The 21,557-nt window shown below is 38.9% G+C and overlaps 2 protein-coding genes across 5 annotated transcripts in view; one reads left to right on the top strand and one right to left on the bottom strand.

Annotated features, from left to right (window-relative positions):
* Positions 1–759: 759 nt before the first annotated feature.
* Positions 760–1,570, top strand: LOC131239007 (uncharacterized). Its single transcript, XM_058236571.1, has 2 exons — positions 760–1,209; positions 1,283–1,570. Exons 1-2 carry the CDS (start codon positions 1,060–1,062, stop codon positions 1,568–1,570), a joined length of 438 nt encoding a protein of 145 aa, XP_058092554.1. The 5' UTR covers positions 760–1,059.
* A 6,288-nt stretch (positions 1,571–7,858) lies between these two features.
* Positions 7,859–21,557, bottom strand: part of LOC131240456 (beta-glucosidase 18-like) — a 59,229-nt gene continuing 45,530 nt past the window's right edge. Inside the window, exons 1-12 of one of the 4 annotated variants that reach the window (XM_058238703.1) lie at positions 20,874–21,073; positions 16,742–16,808; positions 16,566–16,624; positions 15,739–15,814; positions 15,324–15,398; positions 14,177–14,264; positions 12,997–13,249; positions 11,761–11,876; positions 10,765–11,011; positions 10,451–10,553; positions 9,100–9,208; positions 7,859–8,379 (exon numbers count right to left, since the gene is read on the bottom strand). In XM_058238703.1, the coding sequence (XP_058094686.1) occupies positions 8,157–8,379; positions 9,100–9,208; positions 10,451–10,553; positions 10,765–11,011; positions 11,761–11,876; positions 12,997–13,249; positions 14,177–14,264; positions 15,324–15,398; positions 15,739–15,814; positions 16,566–16,624; positions 16,742–16,808; positions 20,874–21,017 (1,560 nt within the window). In that variant the 5' untranslated portion in view covers positions 21,018–21,073 and the 3' untranslated portion in view covers positions 7,859–8,156. Of the gene's footprint in view, positions 8,380–9,099; positions 9,209–10,450; positions 10,554–10,764; positions 11,012–11,726; positions 11,877–12,996; positions 13,250–14,176; positions 14,265–15,323; positions 15,399–15,738; positions 15,815–16,565; positions 16,625–16,741; positions 16,809–20,873; positions 21,074–21,557 lie in introns of those variants that run through there. The other 3 variants (XR_009168761.1, XM_058238702.1, XM_058238700.1) reach the window with 3 other exon arrangements.

The following is a 21,557-nucleotide window of genomic DNA, read 5'->3' as shown; positions in this document are numbered from 1 at the left end:
AGCACCACAAAGATAAAAGTTTTAATTAGTCCAGTTGGAGAGATTACTGGAGATAACAAAAATCAATTCACCCCATTTCTAGAAAATGTGGTCAGGACTCATTGTCCAATTGCATACAAAGACTGGCGGCTTGTGCCAGATACCATCAAGGATAATGTTTGGTCAACTGTTTTGGTAAGCATTTAAATACATGAGTTTTACTTTCTAATATTTATAATATAATTGTTGTTGACTAATTGCCTTTTTTAATGAAATATGTAGGCTAAATATGATGTTGACGACAGTGACAGCTGTAAAACTGCCATAATTAAGCGTGCTAATGATATGTGGAAGGATTGGAAGAACCGATTACGAGGAACTGTCCTGGATATGTATGATAATGATGGAGACAGGAAAAAAAATTGCCCTAATAGCATAAAGCTAGAAGATTGGGCCAAATTCGTTGATTACGAATCTACAGAAGAGGCAAAGTCTCGTCGTGGAAAGGGAAAGGAATCCAGAAGCGAAATGAAGTTCCCTCACACGACTAGGCGATGGGGATCTGCTAGGACGGCAGAGTTGATTGTAAGTTTTTAATATAACTTTAATTTCTTTTAATCCAATTTAAGAATACAGAATAATTAACATGATTTCTCATTGTAAATTACAGCAACAAAAAAATCCAGATACTCAAATCACAAGAACTGAATTGTTTCTGGCAACTCATACTAGATCCGATGGGTCTCTCTCTTCACAGGAGCTGAGCATCATAACGGAAAAAATAAAAGACATAGTTGCCAATGACCCGGCTTGTATACATAATGATTTAAATCACGACCCGGTTGCACAGGTTTTTCATTCATTCTCTTCACTTTGACATACTTAGCTTTCTGAACATTTTTTGTTACTAATATACATGCATTACTAATAATGGTTGATTATCATTTAGGTTTGTGGTCTTGATAAAAGAGGACGTGTAGGGGGTTGGGTCATATTGCAAAAACTACCATTATTGCTTCAACCCCTTACATTAATGAAATTAGAGAAGGAAAGGGCGAAATTGCTGAGGTTAAAGCATCGATGATTGTATTAAAAGAGCAAATGGAAAACAAGATCAACGAGTGCAAGGACATGATATTGACCATTGGAGAACGTTTGCTTGAAGTTCAGAATCAAATAAATACTCCAGTTCAACCAATGCAATGCTCTCCAGGCACTGCTGGTTCTCAGGTATTTTAACAATAAAAGAATAATGTACAGTTACTATTTTATCCATGAAAATAATAAAAATTATTTCTTGTAGGTGTTTTTTCGATCTGGCGATACCTCAAGTCATCGTGATGAGTCAGCTCCACCTCCACCTTCACTTCTACGGGTGGAACAAATCTGTCATTTGACAGATATTTGTAGTCGAGTTGTTGCACGTGGGCGTCTGATTAGAGATAATGCAGGCATCCCTTCAGATTTCATCAAAGTTATATTGGATGTCGTTGAAGTTCCCAGTGCGAATGTGTTTGGTGACATTGAGAAGACGTTAGCCGATTGCAACGTGGGTGTTCTCATTTGGCCTAGAGTGCTGACGAAAACATAGATATTAAAGGAGTTTACTTAAAACTTTTCCTAAGTCAAGAATATATTTTTGTAATTTGGTCAGGACATGGATTGTGTTTGAGGTTATTTTGGATATTATTTGACTAAATCTTTATCTTGAATTATTTAGTAGTTTTGCTTGACTAATCTAGTGATTTGTTTCAGCTTTTCATCTTCTTATGCGTGACAGAAGGTACACATATTTCTATTATGATTTATTTTAATTTTTTCTTTGCTTATGCGTAAAATGTTCTGATTTAAATATTAAGAACTACGTAGTGGCTTGATCCCAATCTTCCAAACATTGGGTACGTAGGCAGCCGTTCATACTAGACCGTATCGGTGCAGCCACAATTTTTTTTTCCCTTCTCGTAGTGTGGATGCATTTTCATCAGGACTACTTGGCAATAAGAGCGAGGTGGATGTAAGTTCTCGAAACCTTTAATTAATCTCAAATCATTTATATCTTTATCGCTTCATTTATATGCTGTCGTTAGGGTCAACTTGTAACTCCTTAGAACCCGCTCTGCCGTAAGACATTACGGTGCATAACGGTTCCCAGCAGGTTAAGTTGCAAATTATTATTAAGAGTTGGTTCGATATATTTTATTTTTTGTAAATGTTGTTAATAGTTTGATGGATGATGAATGTATTTGTGAATGTAAATGAAAAAAAAAAAAAACTTATTATATATATGTATATGTTATCAATGGAGGATGCCTTGCTTAGGGGGACATGAAATTTTGTAGCTTATGGTATGGTGCCCCAATATTGGTTGTATGTTACTAGTATGTAGTAGATAATACTAGGATCAATAGTAAACATTTTGTTTTGAGTGAAAGACCGAGTAAAAGAACTTGGAAGATGTACTTTTTATGCCTTTCAGCTTCAAATTGGATACCTTTTGGATAAACCAAACATCCATTCACCATTAGTTTTCCAACTTCAGATTCATACTTTGGAATTCAGATTTAACAAATACCAACCTGGCATGTTTTGGTAGGAAATGAATAGATAGTTTAATGTTTATTTTTTCTTCTTTTAATGTGATTTGTGTGATGGACGGTTGCAAGTGTTCGGTTTATGTGATTGAATTTTCTATTTTTTTCCTTATTTTTTCATTCCAAAGTTATCTGGGATTTTTTTTAGTCTAATATCATCCCTTGCACTTGCATTAAGCACTTCTGTGGGCATTTTTAAGTTTTGTATCTTTTACAGCATACATGGCTAACTCCAATGGTGATGGTTATGGCAAAACTGAAGATGTTAATGCAATTGACAATCATGGTTTTTTTTTTTCCCCAACTTGACAGTCATTGAAATCAACTGATTCAGGTGAGATTTTACAAGGACATTGGTAATGAACTACACATGCATTGGATTCTTTTCTTTAGTTTGATCTCCAAATTCTTGCATTTTACTACTAACAGTATTTGTTTTAGTTGCAATGCATGTTTGGGGATCTATTTATCTTTTGTTCTTTTCCATTACACCTAGAGCTCTTCCCTAGCTCTGGAATTGTTTGCCTCTCTATTTATTCATTGGTTGCTAGGATCTTTGGCATGAATCTCTCATATACATGGAATCTAAACCATGGATATCTATTTAAATGGGTACATTTTCTCGTCTCTTTTTTTCCCTTTCAAATAGACAATATGTGCTTGACCAAACACATGATATTTTCGTATACAAATCAAGTTTCTTCATGTGGTCCCAAACAGTCAACATGCATGTGGGACCAGCCTGAATTATGGGTTAGGGCATCTATACATATAGGGTTCATCTGATGCATGGATTGTGCTGATTTTTGTACAAGGTGCTCCTCATGGTAGGCCCACCTTTTGGACAAGTTGGATGTTGCATGCATGACAGGTTAGAAGTTGTCCACTGGGTGGACAATAACCTATGGTCCAACTTAGCTGAACTTGATGCATTATCCCTACTCATAAAAGAGTTCGAATTGTTGGGAAATAGGAATTTCCCAGTTCCTACACTTACCTTTGGTCATGTCGTTAGACACTAGTGCATTAAATGCAGATTGCCTTGCACTGTTGTGTATTGATTCCAACATCTAAAGATCCTTTCAAACTGTATTGTGCTCTCCCAGTGAATGCTATGAAGTTAAGAAATGCTCTTACCTGAACCTCTAATGGCTAGGATGAATTCTAATCTTTTATTTTGTTAATTGGTTTCAGTTGATTAAACTCTTCACATTTCATGGATTTGAGCTGGTTATTTGTAATATATGAAGGGTTGACTAAACTATTCTTTTCTTGGATTGAATCTGGCTGTTTGTAATATATGTAGGAAGGGCTCAAAAGAAGGTTGAACAAGAGCAGATACTAAGTAGCCAATTCAAGGCAAGGCATAGCCAACAGTTGAAGTTCCGGGTAATTTCTTTTGTACGGGTCCTAGTTTAAGAGGGGGAAATGTTTAGTTAGTAGGGTAAGTCAATTTTTGTTGGAGTGGGCCACTTGGGTCATTTCCTCTTTTATTGAATTGAGTTGTTACCAATTTTGTGAATAGGATTCTTATCAAATAGTAGTGTGAATTATTTTTTGAATGACTATCAGGTGCAAGATTAAAAAAATAATAATAATAATTTATCAATATTTTGTTGTATTTACAGATATTTTAGCGACGGACCAAATCCGTCGCTAATTTGTGAACATTAACAACCAACAGCGGATTTGAGGTCCGTCGCTTACTCATATTAGCGACGGACCTTATCCGTCGCTAATTTCCGACCGTTGAACGTCGACGACGGATTTGAGGTCCGTCGCTTATTCATATTAGCGACGGATCTTATCCGTCGCTATTTTCTGACCGTTGAAAATCGACGACGGATTTGAGGTCCGTCGCTTACTCATATTAGCGACGGATCTTATCCGTCGCTATTTTCTGACCGTTGAAAATCGACGACGGATTTGAGGTCCGTCGCTTACTCATATTAGCGACGGATCTTATCCGTCGCTAATATTTTTAGTAACGACTGATTTTTTGAATTTTACCGACGGATTTTTTATTTCTACGACGGATCTTATCCGTCGCTATGAAACGACGGACGTTATCCGTCGCAGATTAAACGACGGATTTTATCCGTTAATAAAAAATGACCCAATAAACAGCGACGGATCCAGCGACGGTCGAAATCCGTCGTTTATTTGGTTTTACGATGGATTTGGTCCGTCGTAAATTGGCAATTTTGGCGTAGTAAGGAGCACGTGACATCTATGGGAGTCATTAATCCCACAGATGTTTTTAGTTAGTGGGACTTGAGCATACTTTAATTTTCACAGACATTTAGATATCTCATTTTATATAGTTTGTTTTTTTGGATGATTTTGATATAAAAATTTATTTCTGCTTCTCTATATATATGCGTAAATTTTAAGTAGAACTACAGTCGTGTCTCGTTGGAGACATGTAAAAGCTTCAGGACCTCTTAAAGATAGACACATATCATCACATTAAAGTGTGTAATCCTTATACTACATTTCCTAGTTCTTGATCTATGTCGTTAAGATTGAAAGTACTTATGATTGCGCTTAGCCTCACTTCGCCTAAATTAAATGTTATGACAACTACTGCATTTCGATACCGACAGTCTTGATGGACCAGATTGAATAACATTGCTCATATTGTCTAACTATTTCATTGGTTAACCATTTGGATGTTTTCTTAAAATCATTTGGATATTTTCTTAAAATCAAAACTTGTTTTCAACGTTATTCTATATGACAATCATTGACATTGCTCAATGAGGCCTAAGTGGGAGAATGTAAGAACTCTATGTGATAGGCTTTACTGATTAACGGTTCAGATTGTCCTTCAGTTGGACTATGTGATTAAAGTACACCAGTGGGCCCCACTTCAGCTGATCCACTACGCATTAGTACATATTGGGGTAGAATGCTATAAGCCTTGCGCAGGGCTACTTGAGTAAAATTAGGACACAGAGATGTGGATCGTGGGAGAGAGAGTTGTGATGGGTTTCAAACTCTCTCTCCACAGACTCTATCTATGAAACTGCTGGGTCCTCAATCCTACACTACAACAGAAGACGAATTCCCATCTGATAGTCTATATAAGGGTGCGAAGGAAAGGAAGACTACAACATTGGTATTTTGATATTTTTATCTAGTACTCATGGCATCTCAGTTAGGTAAGCCATTTGAACCCTTGATCCCCATGTCCTATGCACAGATAGATCTGTGGGCCTATTCTGCATAGATGTTAAGTCCCACAGTTAGATCACAGAGATTGAATAGAGGAAGATTGTAGATGATCACATAATGCATATGAGACTTGTATGAGGCACCAGATCAAATGAATGGGCGGATTTTATTGCGAACTTTTTTATTGAGAAATATTGATATATTTATTATATGAATATTTTCAATGGGGTTTAATTGATTAAGTTAACCATAAAATTTGTTTGATTTCAAAAGTAGACAAGTGTGCATTGCGATTGGAGCATTGGGATTTGTGCACATGCACATTTGGAATCAAACATGCTCAATCAAGTATGAACAAACCAATGGGCTATGATAAGCAGTTGGAAATTGTGATGAACTGTTTATAGTCTACTTCTAGATTTGGTACAATGTCATCCCCTATGGATGATGATAGTCTCGGAAGTCTCATACCAGATCTATTTGATTAGGTGTAGTTGGGATTTCCTTATTAGGAGAGCATGGTAATTCTATACACCTTGTTACTGGAGTTAGTTTTTAATTCAGACATATATATATATATATATATATATATATATATAGAGAGAGAGAGAGAGAGAGAGAGAGAGAGAGAGAGAGAGAGAGAGAGAGATTTATGAATATAGGTGAAGGTTTTGGTTTGAGACACCTCTTCTTATCTCCTCTTAAACCCTAGCCTTGGAGAATTCCCATCTCTCAAAATCCTAGTCCGCCAAATCTAAATAGCTCATAGTGTACATGGTGTTTTCTTTCTTTTGGTTGAGAATCAACATCTCCAATGAGCTTTACTTCATCTCCAATGGGCTCTTTGTGCTTGTTCTTGTGCAATGAAGAAGATACTTGTGGTTGCCCATTCTAGGTAATGTCATTCAACAAAATTTTAAATTGTTGGATTTTACGTTGCTTCCACTAATAAGGTCCGTCACCTTGTCTCACTTGAAATCAACTGGCAGACTTTTTTTTCTTTTTTTCTTTTTTTGGGTTAGCTTGTTAGTACACACACTCCATGTTAGCCGCTGCCAACCCACCCCCCCCCCCCCCCCAATAGGGATCGATACCAAGACCTCAAGTGTTGAAACGAGGTATCTCCACTCAGTCTGCCAGTTGAGATATGGATCTGGGTGTTAGCCAGTTGAAATGAAATCAATTGGCAGACTGAGTGGAGATACCACGTTTCAACACTTGAGGTCTTGGTATCGATTCCTAGCGGGGGTCGCTAACATGGAGTGTGTGTACTGACATGGGTGTGTACTGACCAGCTAACTCAAAAAAAAAAAAAAAAAAAGAAAAGAAAAGAAAAAGGTCCAATTATTTTGGATAGTAATATTATATACAAAACATATTTTAAAATTTCTAGCAATAAATTGAGGTTTTCTAAGCTTCACACACACACACACACACAAGAGACCTCGTTTACACCACGTGTCAAAGTGGCACCATGTAACTTAAAACCAATGATCAAAGGCCCAATGGGAACCGGGAACATGATTGGATCTGGGTCGAGGTCGCAACAAGAGTTGTCTTGGCAAGACCCCAACCCCGATCAGCTTGGGTCTGGAAATCTAGGAGCCAACGGAACATGACTTGTTGACTGCCCTACTTAGGCTTAGATCCGTGTATTCTCTTGGTTATCCAAGTGCAATCTAATACTGATATGATACATCGTATGTAAATCCAATGACTTGGCCTTGCTACTAAACCACTTATTGCCAATGCTTAAATTATTATTCTTACCTAAACTCACCATTGGTGGGACCCGTGGTGTGGTCAATCAACCGCAATTTTCAGTGCTCGCTTCTCACACGTGGCAATGTAACCTATTTTAGCTAGACCCAAACTACTCATTAGGTGGGCCACAAGTGTACCAAATAAATGAAATGGCTAAGAGAAATTGCCCAATGTCCACAATGAACATATTATATAGATATGGGCCACCTGATGTTCATCTTGGCCTGATTTTCAAGACAAGTATCTCACCCACATGATGAGCGTCTTATCACATGCAAGTGTGCTAGTTGTATTTAGCATTCCTCAACACATGCAAAAGTAGAGATGGATAACACAACTTAGGCAAATAATCAACAATCAAAGTAATTCTATTACATCCTTTTAGGCATGTCATGTGACAGGCCTACATAGAGATGAATTGAATACAGTATAGAGCATACACTTATCCACTAAATACAACATAACATGGTAGACTACCATGTACTAATTAGTCCAAGCAATACCAAAATATTATTTTACACAACATAAATAAAATATCATATATACTTTGTGCACATTTGCATAGAGATTACGGTACATGCCATGATCTCCAATCACCACCACCAATCTGTTTTAGTATATACAGCGTAGACATTTGCATAGAGACTAGGACGGTACACGCCATGATCTCCACTGACCACCACCAATCTGTTTTAGCATCTTGGGGCTGCTGAGGAATTGTTTGTACCATTGGGCGGATAGTTTTGGAGTTCTCTCCAATGTATTGTAGTCCACATGATAAAGCCCAAATCGTAGCGTATACCCATTCAACCATTCAAAATTGTCAATTAGAGACCATATGAAGTAGCCTCTCACATCAGCTCCTTTCCTGTAAGCAAGACATGGATGCATATAAAATTTATAGTCTATGCTGCACATGTATCTTGTGTTCTAATTAATTGTACATACATGTATTCTCTATAAAATTACAGGTATATTCGTAATGACACATACACGTATCCATCGAAAGACGTATGAATGTATCCATTATATTAATTCCATCCATGCAATAATTATTAATCTATGCGAGCTTATACCAAAAGTCACCTAAAGCCTATCTATACCCAAACCTTGGCCCATTTGGAATGCACTGAAATATTCTCTTTTTATTATTTCTCTTTGAATTCATTGTGTTTCTTGAGTTGGGTTAAAATTTGATAATCTATCTTCTTGGTAGTACAAACCTATGATAGGCACTAATTGTTATTCAGACCAAATACAAACTTTTTAAGAGTTTGGGTTTGGTTGAATTTGGGGAACAATACACAAGGTCTCTATCGTACCATTGGAAGATGTAAACAGTCTTTGAGAAGCAGCATTGCAACGTGCCCCTGAGACAAAATTCTCATGGTACGCCATTCATTGAATGGTGAATTTAGACATGCACATACCCATGCAAACATACATGTAACATGTATATGTATGTGAGCACATGCATTCTTAACTAGATGTACATGGTGAGAAGAATATGGTGCTATATTCCTGGTAAATTGAAGGTAGGTATGTAGAAAAAAGATGTTATTGTTTCAATCTGTTACTAATAAAATACCTGATGGCTGCAGCAAGGGAAGTCAGATAGCTACGTAGGTAGTCTACTCTCACCATGTCATTGAGCAGCTCTTTCTTAGAAGTGCCATTTTTACCATCTTGTGCATATCCTACAATGACAATACCATTCATGATAAATAGACACCCTTTATTAGTCAGCTTCTAATATAAATGAACTACAAGAAAGCTCCTTCCCAAGAAAAGAAAAGGTTGATGAAATAACATAGACAGTCATCAATTTCTAAGAAAAATAAATTGCACGAAGGCTCTTTAAAAAAAAAAATCATGAAATAATTTATAAACTCCCATAATCATGGTGTGCCGTAAAGGCCGTTACGTAAAGGTAACGGTGGCAACAGTTACACGTTATAGGGTCGTAAAGGTCGTAACGGCCGTTACGAATAAAATGACCTGTAAAGGCTGTTACACGCCCCGTAACAGCCCGTTACATCCCCCGTAAAGGTTGTAATGGCCCCATAACGGCCTGTTACAGGGCCGATACAGGTTTTTTGGGTTTTTTTTCAATAGAAGAGAGAGAGAGAGAGAGAGAGAGAGAGAGAGAGAGAGAGAGAGACTGTAACAACCGTTACGGGGACTGTAATGGCCATTACAACCCGTATCATAAAGGTAACAATGGTGGCCGTTGCGGCCACCATTACCGTTATGGAATACCTTGCCCATAATTGATGATTTTCTATGATAAATACGAGTTCTTCCTAAAAACTTTAGGCAGAGAGAAGGGGTGTAATAGCATAACCAGAAATAGCTGAATGTCCTTAAAGCCTTGTTTGTAGAAGCTAACAAAGAAAAACAGCTAGGCTCATATGACATTTCACCTTGGGGTGGCAATAGGCTGGGCTAGAGCCAGGCCGAGGTTGGCCCTAGCCTAGCTTTAGAGCCCCAAGCCCTAGCCCTAGCCCTAGAGGGCCTGGCCGTGCTAGGGCTGTGCCAGGCTGATTCAGGGCCAGCCCTATAAGTTAAATGTATGCTTCATTAACAATTTGTGTACATTGGTGAGTGTATGTTTATGAACCACGATGCTTTTTCAAAGAACTAAAATTTCTCTGTCACACCTCTGTCAAATAAGATCAATGATCAACGAAGTATATGCCCCACTTTTATCCACAATATGCAGGGATTTGCAAAGGTGCATTAGTATTTGTTCATCGTCTAAAGTGGGTTCACAATTTGGACAGTTAGTGATTTTTTCATGCATCCTCCATGCATTTCTAGCCCACAATTTGGGTGGTCTGGATTGCGAAACTGTGCCATGCGTGTCACCAAACATTTTGAAAAATAAAGTGAACTAAGGCCGGATTGTGTCTTAATAAATAAATAAATAAATCACTTGCCATTTTCTGTGATATACATGGGCGTATTGTTGTATCTTTCCTTGATGTACATTACCATCTTTTCCAAACCCGATGGTACCACGTAGAAAGCTGGCATTGGAGTCTACATAAAATCATCAAGAGATTTAGATACTCGTCTTTTCTAACTTTCAAATCAACAGTGATAGAAGCCTAATGTTCACCTTCTCCAAAATGACTACTTTTTGCCCTTATGACTAACCCCTGTCCTTATTATCACATGGGCAAAATTGTCCCTTTAAAGAAGTGAATACTCTTTCATTAACATTCTATATTATATATTGTATTTTTCTCACCGGCGGTCCAATTGGTTGACCATCTTTTTCTCCAGTGAGTACTGAGTATGTTTCTCCTTCCTGATCTGTGTTGCATGGAAAAAACATGCAGTCTTGCACATAGAGAGTTGAATAATGATTAATTCCAATAAAATCCAATTTATTTTGTAATTTTCTTCGATCATTCGATGAAAATGTCGGCAATCTTGATCCCAATATCTGGCGCATTTCAGGTGGATAATCTCCGTACATTATAGGATCCAAAAACCTGCAATTTTGGTGCATTAACGATTTCTGATGGATTAGAAATGTTCACAAGAGTATAACTTCTAATAAAATTATCATTTTATCAAAAGGAATTGATAGCACATAAGGAAAATATTACAAATTTATGAATTTGAAGGGTGCATTTGGTCGCACCAAATATCATAATATTTCACAATATTTCATGATTAATGAGTCTAAATTGGTGCACACTTTCATGACTGCAACCAAACAAACCCAAAATGAGAATTTATTTTTATTTTTTTTGTTAGCTTGTTAGCACACCCACTGTCAGTTCACACATCACTGTTAGCCACCCCCACTAGGGAATCAATACCAAGACCTCAGTGTTGAAACGAGGTATCTTTCACTCAGTCTACCACTTGAGCTATGGATCTGGGTGTAAAATGAGAATTATCTATGCAATTCACACAAACAACAATGCCTGATCATCCAATGCCAGGAGTCAGCAATCCCGATGTGCTATAAGATTCAAATCCCATTTTGAAATGTGTGTGGGAGATTGGTTTCCACCAACTCTTGGTATACTCAGTGCATCCAGAAACTAGGTGATCAGATGATCCTAGCCCTTTGAATGGGGCCAATTTGTTCCAACTGTCGGTTCTTTATGAGCCATAAATCCCATATATATATATATATATATATATATATGGCGTTCATAAAAATAAAAATAAAAATATTAAGACTTCAAAATTCACAATTTTTTTCTCTGAAGTTGTAGATTTTGTTTACCAGCCATTGGCGAAAGCGAGGGCCCGCCAAGCTGCCGAACGATCTGCCGGAGTATCTCTAAGAGGTTCATACCAGTGGGCCCACGACACGAGCCCGATGAAACCTCCTTGTTTAGCCTTAAATCCACAAAAAATGCGTGTTAATTATAAAATAGTAAAGATGAATTTTCTTTTTAAATCATTATAATTCCTTTTTTTACATGAATGCTCGAGTATTTTCAGACTAAAAATTACAACTCTCCTTGTTATGTCATTGACCAATGGAAAATGCTCGGTGCACCCAGTGCATGGGAACCTTCCTGTGCACCCATTTGGATTTTTGACAGGTGGGAGCGATGTCATTGATCGAGAATGTCTATCAGGTCTTACCAACCATTAATATGGCACCTTGCAAAAACCACACCAGTCAAATCATCCTAACCATCCGATCAATAGGATGTGAAAATGGACGGCCGCGATCATTTGTATAGGAAAGCGAGATGTCCAATCCAGTCAATCCCACCTTGGACTGCTTGTTCTTCTGAAAAACCACTTTGGTCAGATGACAATAACCACTAACCATCCAATCTATGGCCTAGAAAATGTATCGTTATATAAAAAGGCTTAACATACAAATGGCTTGAATCATTTGATGGGCCTGGTTCTATATCTCTAGCCTGAGAAAAGTGTGTTCAAATGAATTGATGCATGAATACCCACATGTCGATTTCCAACCATGTGCATGCCAAGGTTCTGGTGCACTTAGTTTAGTGCAACAACACTCAACAATTCTGCTTATAACCAAACATAACACTACCATTACATATTTTGCATGTTTTCAAAACATTAAAACCTGATTCGCCTCAAAACCCAGTTGGTACGAATCAGAAGTCTCCTGAAAATTCATCTGAGTTTTTGTGAGTTTTGTCAGTAGCATTTTGCATTTAAAAAAGTATAAACATTATATAAATAATGTCAAGTTGTGCTGAGTCAAGTCGTGTTCGAGTTTTCTTGAGTTTTGACCTAGTAATGACAAGATCAAAATTTTCCCGACTCCAGGTGAAATATGGTTGAGTCAAGTTGACCCGGCAAGTTTAAGTCAACATCTTTTTTTCTTTTTTCTTTTTTGTAACTATGATTTCTTGCTCCTCTTGATCCACAGGAAAACCCTAGTAAAGAAGAAAGCTCAAGTGACCATAAATTTCATACCAGAAAACTATAGTTCACCTGAATTACTAAAAAAAGAAGGATTGGATACCTGATATTTTCTCCTGTAAATATCAGTCGCAGTGGCATGGCACAATATGACATTATGACCTGCAATGTATGGCTCTATTGCAGAGTCGCCTGCTGTGCAATTGCCAAATGGTTTGGAACAACGGCCAGGAGGGTATGTGCCGGTGAGGTAACCAAATTTCACTAAGGGGTTTGGCTCATTGAAACTGGCCCAGTATTTTACTCTATCCCCAAAATACTTGAAGCATACTTCAGCGAAATATCCGTAATCTTCTCTGCAGAAGTAGTTATTAAAAACATAAAATCAGGATACCACACCATGTAATAGTAAACCACCGTGCACCCAGATCGCACCATGCTGCAGACATGGTGTGCCTTAATACTATGCCACCATTGTAGCTTTGGCACCAATAGAGGTGGCAATGGGTTGGGTTAGCCCATTGACCAGTTAGCCTGACTCAGTTTTGAATCGGGTTTGGGCCAAGCTAAATGGGTAATGGGTTGGCCTTGGGCTAGCAAAATGTGGCCCAATTAACTAAATCACATGGTTAAAAGACTCAGTGACTCAGCCACTTATTCGGTCCTGAGTCAAGTCGGGACTCGCTGAGCTGGGGTTGCAACCCAAGTGGGGGGAGGGGGAAGTCATGGTATCGAACCAGATGAAGTCTAACCAAGTATGAGTCGCATCAGACTCGTCCGAGGCTTAAAATTCATGGGAAATGGGCCATGCTTGGGTTGAACCCTATCAGACCCAACCCTAACAGCCCATGTGTTTTTTCAATAGGCTTAGACGGATGACCTGACCCAATTTGGCCCAAAATCTGGTAACAAACTAATAGAAGATTAGTATATACACAAAGATATGATGTTTACACTGAATGCATGTATCCACTAATTGGGCCTTTTACCCTATATTCGCTTCTTGCACATGAGTTGGGTCATGCCAGATTAGGTCAGGTCAGTCAAGCCTGATCCATTATTATTAAATGAGATGTGTAAGGTTTGATGAATTTTAAGTGGGCCAGGTTTGGCTACAAGGTAATGGATCATGGGTTGCGTTTGGACCAGAGTCCTTGGCCTGTTTAGTCATTGGGTCAGGCTTGGACTGAGACTGAACCCGTCCCATTGCCCCCACTAGGCACCAACTGCAGCAATGATAACTGTATAATGGGAGAAGATGATGGTGTGGGAAGAAAACTTACTGTATTTTAAAATTTAACCATGCCCCGTATCGGTCTTCGAGTTCTTGAGGAACATCATAATGGTTCAGTGTAACGAATGGTTGGATCCCTGTTAACATATCAAAGATGAAAATAATGAATTAAAATCATTACATGTGTGTGTGTGTGTGGATATAAGATAGAAATGGAGAGTGTCTGCTAATCCCTATCGTACAGCATGCGCGATGAACATCTATACCATCCATGTAGAGCCCAAAGTGTCCTTTAGTTGGCCCAGAATTCTGGCCAGTTCACTCATCAGATGAGCCGAAGATATGGAAAACCTTGTTTTAGCTGTCCATTTCTTTTATGCACTCTAGTCCTGATGAGTTGACTGACCTGAAATCTGTGCCAGGGCAACTACACTGCATGTCCCACCCAGTGTTTTAAATAGCGGTAGCATGATGCGTAGCGCTCAGCCCTCTATAGCGTGTAGCGTAAATACGTAGCGTGTAGCGTAAGCTACACGATACTTCTATTTTTTTAATTTAAAAGTAGGTTAAATATAATAAATAGTGAAAAAAAAAAGAAAAAAATTATAAAAATGCCTGAAAGATGATTCATTTTATCAATTCTAAGCATGTTCAAAAAAGTTATTAGTTATCATTTATCAAAAGCCAATCCACATATATAAGCCAAGTCAAATAATTATCACATCAACAACTTTCTAAGCAAACCACTTTAATTTATAATGTCTAATTGAAAAGAAATAAAAATCCCATAGGTTAAAAGTATCAAGTATAATATAAGTGTCACATTCCTCAACATTAAAAACAAAGAAAATGTGAAAAAAAATAATAAAAAAATAAAATAGTAAAAATATACATTGTAGCTTACGCTACGGACGCTACGCGCTACGTAGCTGTAGCGTACGCTACGACCCCTATAGCGTACATTTACGCTATTTGGAATGCTAGGTAGCGCTACGGCCACGCTACGCTACGTAGCGTACGCTACGGGCGCTATTTGAAACACTGGTCCCACCTAATTGACAGATCACATATTGCACACATATGATAGGCGGCCAGCATGTAGATGGGCTGCACAAGCAGGTAGGATTAGCAAATATGTATGAGTGGCATATGGGTGGTGGATGTTGTGCAGTAAAAAAACAGAAGGATGTTGTCACCTTTGAGCAAGAGAGCATCAATGAGGTTGTTGTAAAATTCAATTCCTACCTTATTAATCTCACCAAATCTTCCTCCTGTTGTTCATTAATAGATATTAAAATGAGGATTACGTCTCTATTATAACATGAACATGGCAAGTGGGTAGAACATCCAACCCGTTCCAAAGGAGGGCCCCAGTATAAAGAACATTTAGTTAAAAAATTAGGCTAATATGCTTTTTGGATGTGGTACACTGAAGAAAACAGTGGATAAAACAGCTCATTTGGTTCAATCTACAATTTGGCGCGCCTGATTAGTGGATTCGCCTGATTTTAGCATGATGTGATCTTCATGGTGGGGTCGACCTGCTGGATGGGTTGGATGTCTCCCACATTTATCTAACAGTAAAATTAGAGAGATGTAAGTAAAACTCACTTGGGAGGATTCTAGACCAGGAAATGGAAAATCTGTAGGAATTCACTCCAAGGGAATGCATCAACTCAACGTCTTCCTGTTCATGTTCAACAAGTTATCTATGTGTTAGCCCCTGTTTTTTATTTTATTTTATTTATTTATTTATTTTTAATTTTTATAACAGCTATATGGGCTGGAATGGGCTTGCATCTACGATAAAGAACAACTCGGCTGAGCCCATCTGACCATGGAAATATCGGTGGGGTTGAGCATCTGGCTTGGCCCGACCATGTATGGAGGGTGCTTGAAATCTCATAGATTTTAAAATCCTGACCATTCAAATATTTAGTCTATTTTCTTCTGATGGATGCGTCCATCTCCATATTTTTTTCTCAGCCACCTAAGGCCACTGATCCAAAGGTTAGGATCTCCCAACATGTGAGATTTTTCAGGCATCCCATATCCATGGTGGGGGCATATCAGGACAATGGTTTAGATTACCAAACCAAGGACAGCATATGCATGTATATTCCTTTGGATGTGAATGGACCGGGCCTGCATGAAGTGAAATCAAGAGTTTTGGCTGTACCATACCAAAGGGCCTGGGCCAACAGTTCAAAGGCTAGGCCATCTCATAAATAGGATGGGCGATTTTTTTTTTCTCTTTATGAGAAATCTCCACCGTTAGATTATCATTGTAACGTGTGTAACAAATAAAATCAAGGAGTGAAAATTGCTTATAAAATTAGCAACTCATTCAAAGGGTCAGATCTTCTGATATTAATGGAATCTACTAAGCTTGTTGGATTTTTCTTGATTTAAAAAAAAAAATAAAAAAAATTATATACCATGTAGCGATGGTAATGGTCATCAGCAACATCTGCATTGCTTCCATCCTTGATTTTTCCTGAATATAGAACACCAAAATTCAAAGAAATTTTAATTTGAAAATGTATTTTACCATACCTAAAATAACCCAAATAAGAGGGGATTTTAAGGGGAAAAAAAAAAAAAAAAAACCAACCTGGCGTGTGAGTGAAAACATCCCAATTGTTTAGACTTTTGTTACCTTCTAAGTAGGCTCCTTCAATCTACCAAACAAAATATTTAAAAAAAAAAAAAAAAAAAATCAATTAAAATCAGTGCTGCACGCTACCATGTGGTTGTTTAGGGCAAAAGTGGGCCAGGCTGGGTTGGGTTGGGTTGGGTTGGATCCGGAGTGGACAAGGCCTGCTTTGGGTTAGACTTGTGCAGTTAGAGGGCCCGTGGGCTGGACCCCAGCATGATTTGGTGACCCAGTGGCTAGTTGGGTAGGCCTCATCCTGACATGATGGCAACCCGGCCCCACTAATTTAATCCTGTTAGGTTGGGTAGGGCCCAGGTTGCTGGGATAAGCCTAAGCACATATATTTAGCTCTTGGGCTGGGTCAACCCATCATTCTCAGAAAGTGCATGTGGCAGATGTGCACCAAGAGTGCACCTTTTGTTGTTGCACACATGCATATATACACCAAATATTTCCCTAAATTTTGTAAAGAGGATGGACCAACTGTACGGACTTTGATGTAAGACGGGTAGAGGATGAGGGACCCAGATTTCGTGTGAAAGTCTTTCCCAGGAAGTTCTTGCACTGGAAACTTAAGTGGGGCCAACTGTGATGGTTGTGAGAAATCCACCCTGTCCATCCGAATTTTGAGCTCATTTTAGGACATGGGGCCAAAAATGATCCAGATCCAAGACTCAAGTGGGCTGAAAACGAGAGGATTGAACGTCCACATTTGAAATATTCGTGCAGCCCTAGAAGTTTTGAATGAGTCTAATATGTGTTTTCAGTTCTTCCAATAGGAATTGCGTCATGAACAGTATGGATGGCATGTAAACATCACTGTCGACCCCAGGGAGGTTTCAATGGTAGGAATTTCCCTACCCACCTTTTCCTTTAGTGCGGCCCACGCAAGTCTTCCATCCTGCTCACTTTTTGTATGAAGTCCTAAAATGAGCTCACAAAACGGATGGACAGGGTAGATTTGTCACAAACATCACGTTGGGCCCCACCTAGCTTTCCAGCGCAGGCGAATTCGCATCCAAGGTTAAGTGAACGGAGGGCTAGGATCACCAATTGGACTGGAGGTGCCCCGATTGGGCCAAAAAGCCCTTGTAAAATGCCTATTTACCGATGGCACTTTACCTTTTGATCCTTTGCTTGCCACAAGCATCAAGCAGTAAAATCCTATTTTCCTGCATCGTTATGATAATGTGACTCACTTAGATTGCAACAACGAGGATTTTCCTGATGGTGGCAAGCAGAGGATCCGGATTCTTCCCCAAAATGCCACCTCACCAGAACTAACCTTGTTTGTACCATTTTCTATCATCACCATTATCCAAATGGAAATACTTAGGATTCAGGCACTGGTTAGCCAATCTATTGAGTATGCTCCGACTCGAGCTCTTGAAAGATTGATTAAATTCCAAGATTGAGGGCCCACCTATTGCCCTCAAGCTGGGATAGACAACTTCGGAGCCTTCAGGTAGTGATCAATTTCAAGATCGATAGGCCCACCTTCTTCCCCCAATTCCCAAAAAGCTACGATTGATAGCTTCGGACCTTGGAATTAACCAATTCTAAGATTGATGGGCCCACCTGCTAGTCAATTCCCAAATGTTTGGATTGACAACTTTAGAACTTTTAGGGCTTGTTTGGATGCCTGTAAGTTCTTTTAAGTTGTAAGTGACTTACCTGTAAGTCACTTACAAGTGAAAGTTACTTACAGGTAACCTGTTTGGATGTAAGTTGTAAGTCACTTACAGGTAAGTTAGTTTTTCTATTTGGATAACCTGTAAGTTACTTACAGGTAGAAAGTTGTATATTCACATCAAGCAGAGTTTAGATTAGAAAATTGTTCTAAAATGTTATAATCATATAAAAAAACGTGGGATTAAATATGTTATTTTGTTAAGCCCATCAAGATGAATATTTGAGATAATTATTAAGCTAAACCAATCATCAAGTGGGCTATAAAAGTGAGCCCACGAATTCAAAATATCTATAATATGGAGTAATAACTCAATTTAAACATTGAGAATAAACTTCTTCGGTGAAAAACTCGGCAACACAAACAAGGTGGGCCTAAAATCCCTGATAGAGAAATGGTTGGGTGGAGTGGATATATGACACATCATCAAGGTGGGCCCACGGCAAGGGTAACACTCGCTACTGTTGTGTTACCAATAATGTAATCAGACTGCGTACTGAGTTGCTGCTTTACTTTTATTACACAAAGTAAATTCAGTTGAGCCTACTGTAAATGTATACGGTTTATCCAATCAGTCCATCTATTTTTTTCATCTACATGCAAAGGTCGAGCCATAAAATTAAGCATATCCAAAGCTCAAGTGGACCATACCACACGAAACAGTGGAAATACTGATTTAGACTGTTGAAACCTTTCTAGCGCCCATAGTGATCTTTATTTGTCATCCAACATGTTCATGAGATCACAAACACCTGGATGAGGGGAAAAAAATCAGCTTGATCCATAACTTATGTGGCCCCCAGAATTTTCAACGGTATACACTCAATTCACACTATTTCCTATGGTGTGGTCCACTTGTTCTTTGGATATAGCTAATTTTTAAGATCAAGACTTAAAATCAAGTATTATAATGGATGGACAGTGTGGATCAAATACATATATCATGGTGGATCCCACAGAGTTTACGCATTAGTCAGCCATCAATCCCTTCCTGCGGAATACTCAGCCGCACACAAGTTGGCGAGAGTTCTCTTGATAACTTTTTGAGAACTCATCATACGTGACTTGAGTAGAAAATCGGAACGGTCCACGTGATGTAGAACCCGATGATACCCTATGACCCAACTTTTACTTTGATCTAAAACATTGGTGGCCCATGACAAAAGAAAATATTTTCCTACCTTGATTTGCATCTCTCTTTTATATGGCCCACAAGAGTTTTAAATTAGGGTGAAAATTGGTCCCTAAGGGCGTGTTTGGCCAAACCGATCCCATGGGATTAGGAGGGATGGAATGGAATTTAAGGTAATGATGGTGGTGTCAGTGTTTCTCCCCTGATCCCATGGGTTTGGGATAGCCCATGGGATACACAGCAGAGTGTTTGGATGGTCACAAATGGATGGGTTTGCATCTCCACTGCTTCTAGTGGTGTGCCCCACTCACTGATGGATATCTGCCTCAAAATAGGTTTATGGCTAAATAAAGGCTGGTGAAAATGATGGAGGGAGTGGATATCTCATTGATATTTTGGTGGGCCCCACATAGCGATAAAAACATGCATCTCGGGATTAGCAGAATCTGGGCGGCATTTACGAGGGCGCAGTGGATGAAATACATCCCTGCCATCCCAAAAAGCAGACGGGATGGGAAGGCCCAGGATAACCCTCCTAATTCCACCTAATTCCATCCCTCTTGACTGTCCAAACAGGCCCTAATGTTTCGTGGGATGCTGCATCACATGGACCGTTCGGATTAGAGGTCCAAGACACGTGTGAAAAAATGCGCACACGCGCTGGTGCGTATAAGTTAGCGTGCCTTATTGAGTAACGTACTACCGTTTTCAAAAGAGAAAAAAAGGGTTGACGAAACCCTACAGTTCTAGGAGGGGAAGAGACGGAAGGCGGTAATTGCAGAGAGAGATTGCAGAGACGAAGAGAGATTGCAGAGAGGGAGGGAGAGAGATTGCAGAGAGAGAGGAGGAGAGAGCTTGGGATGGAGAGGCGAAACCTTCAATCCCCATTGGTGCGTTTCTCCCTCTTCCACTCTTTTTAAAAATCCGACCGTTAGCCTGTAAGTGACTTACAGGGAAGTGACTTCTCACCCCCACCCCCCCGCAGTTTTTTGGTAGATTTTCCTGCAAGTGACTTACAGGTTGTAAGTTACTTACAGGTGATTTTTCTCCCCCAAACACCTCCTGTAAGTGACTTCCCTGTAAGTTACTTCCCACTTACCCAACTTACAGCCATCCAAACAGGCCCTTAAAAATTGATTAATTCTAAGATCAATGGAGCTCAAGTACTTCCCCCAATTCCCAAAAAACCATCTGAATGGAGATGAAAGAATTCACGAAATCTTGGCATTACAAATGAAAAGCTAAAAGATTGATTGCATGCTTTGTACCTGATAAGATGAAGTTGCAGTTCCAAAGAGGAAATCTTCATGAAATTGAGTCCGATCAACGACGCAGCTGATCAATGGAAAGAGATGAAGAAGCAATGCTGCAAATGCAAAGGACATCCTCAGCTTCAATGCTTTTATTACCATAATAGCCTTAAAAAACTTCTATATTACTGCTCTTGTTTGTATCAGGTGGTGAAGGATCGGACAGGTGGGGATTTTATAGTGAAAAAGGGGGAAGCGGATTGGCTGGTGTACCACACACCAGCTATATTGCTGATGTATTGACGTCAGCAAGTTTCGTGGGTCCCCTCATGAGGTATGTATTATATCCAAACCGTCCATCAATTTTTGGAGATCGTCCTAGGTCTTGAGAGGAAAAATAAGACAGATCTAACAATCAGGTGGACCACACTGAAAAAAAGTAGTGGGGATTGAACTTCTGCCATTGAAACCCTTTCGGGATTCACAGAAGTTTTAGATCAATATGAAATTTGTTTTTCCTCTTCGTACAGGTCTTTGTGACCTTACGAATAGATTAGATGGAAAACAAACGTTATAGTGGTCCCTATGAAATTTTTAACCGTGAAGATCATTATCTCCGCTGCTATTTGTGGTGTGGTCTACTTGATCTTTGGATATGATTTATTTTTTGTATAGTACTCCAAAATGATCTCTAAAAATGAA

This window comes from Magnolia sinica, chromosome 3 (genome assembly GCF_029962835.1).
Source record: "Magnolia sinica isolate HGM2019 chromosome 3, MsV1, whole genome shotgun sequence".
Classification (NCBI taxonomy): domain Eukaryota; kingdom Viridiplantae; phylum Streptophyta; class Magnoliopsida; order Magnoliales; family Magnoliaceae; genus Magnolia; species Magnolia sinica.
Note: the sequence above shows the minus strand (reverse complement) of the source record. Positions and strands in the feature narration are given on the sequence as shown.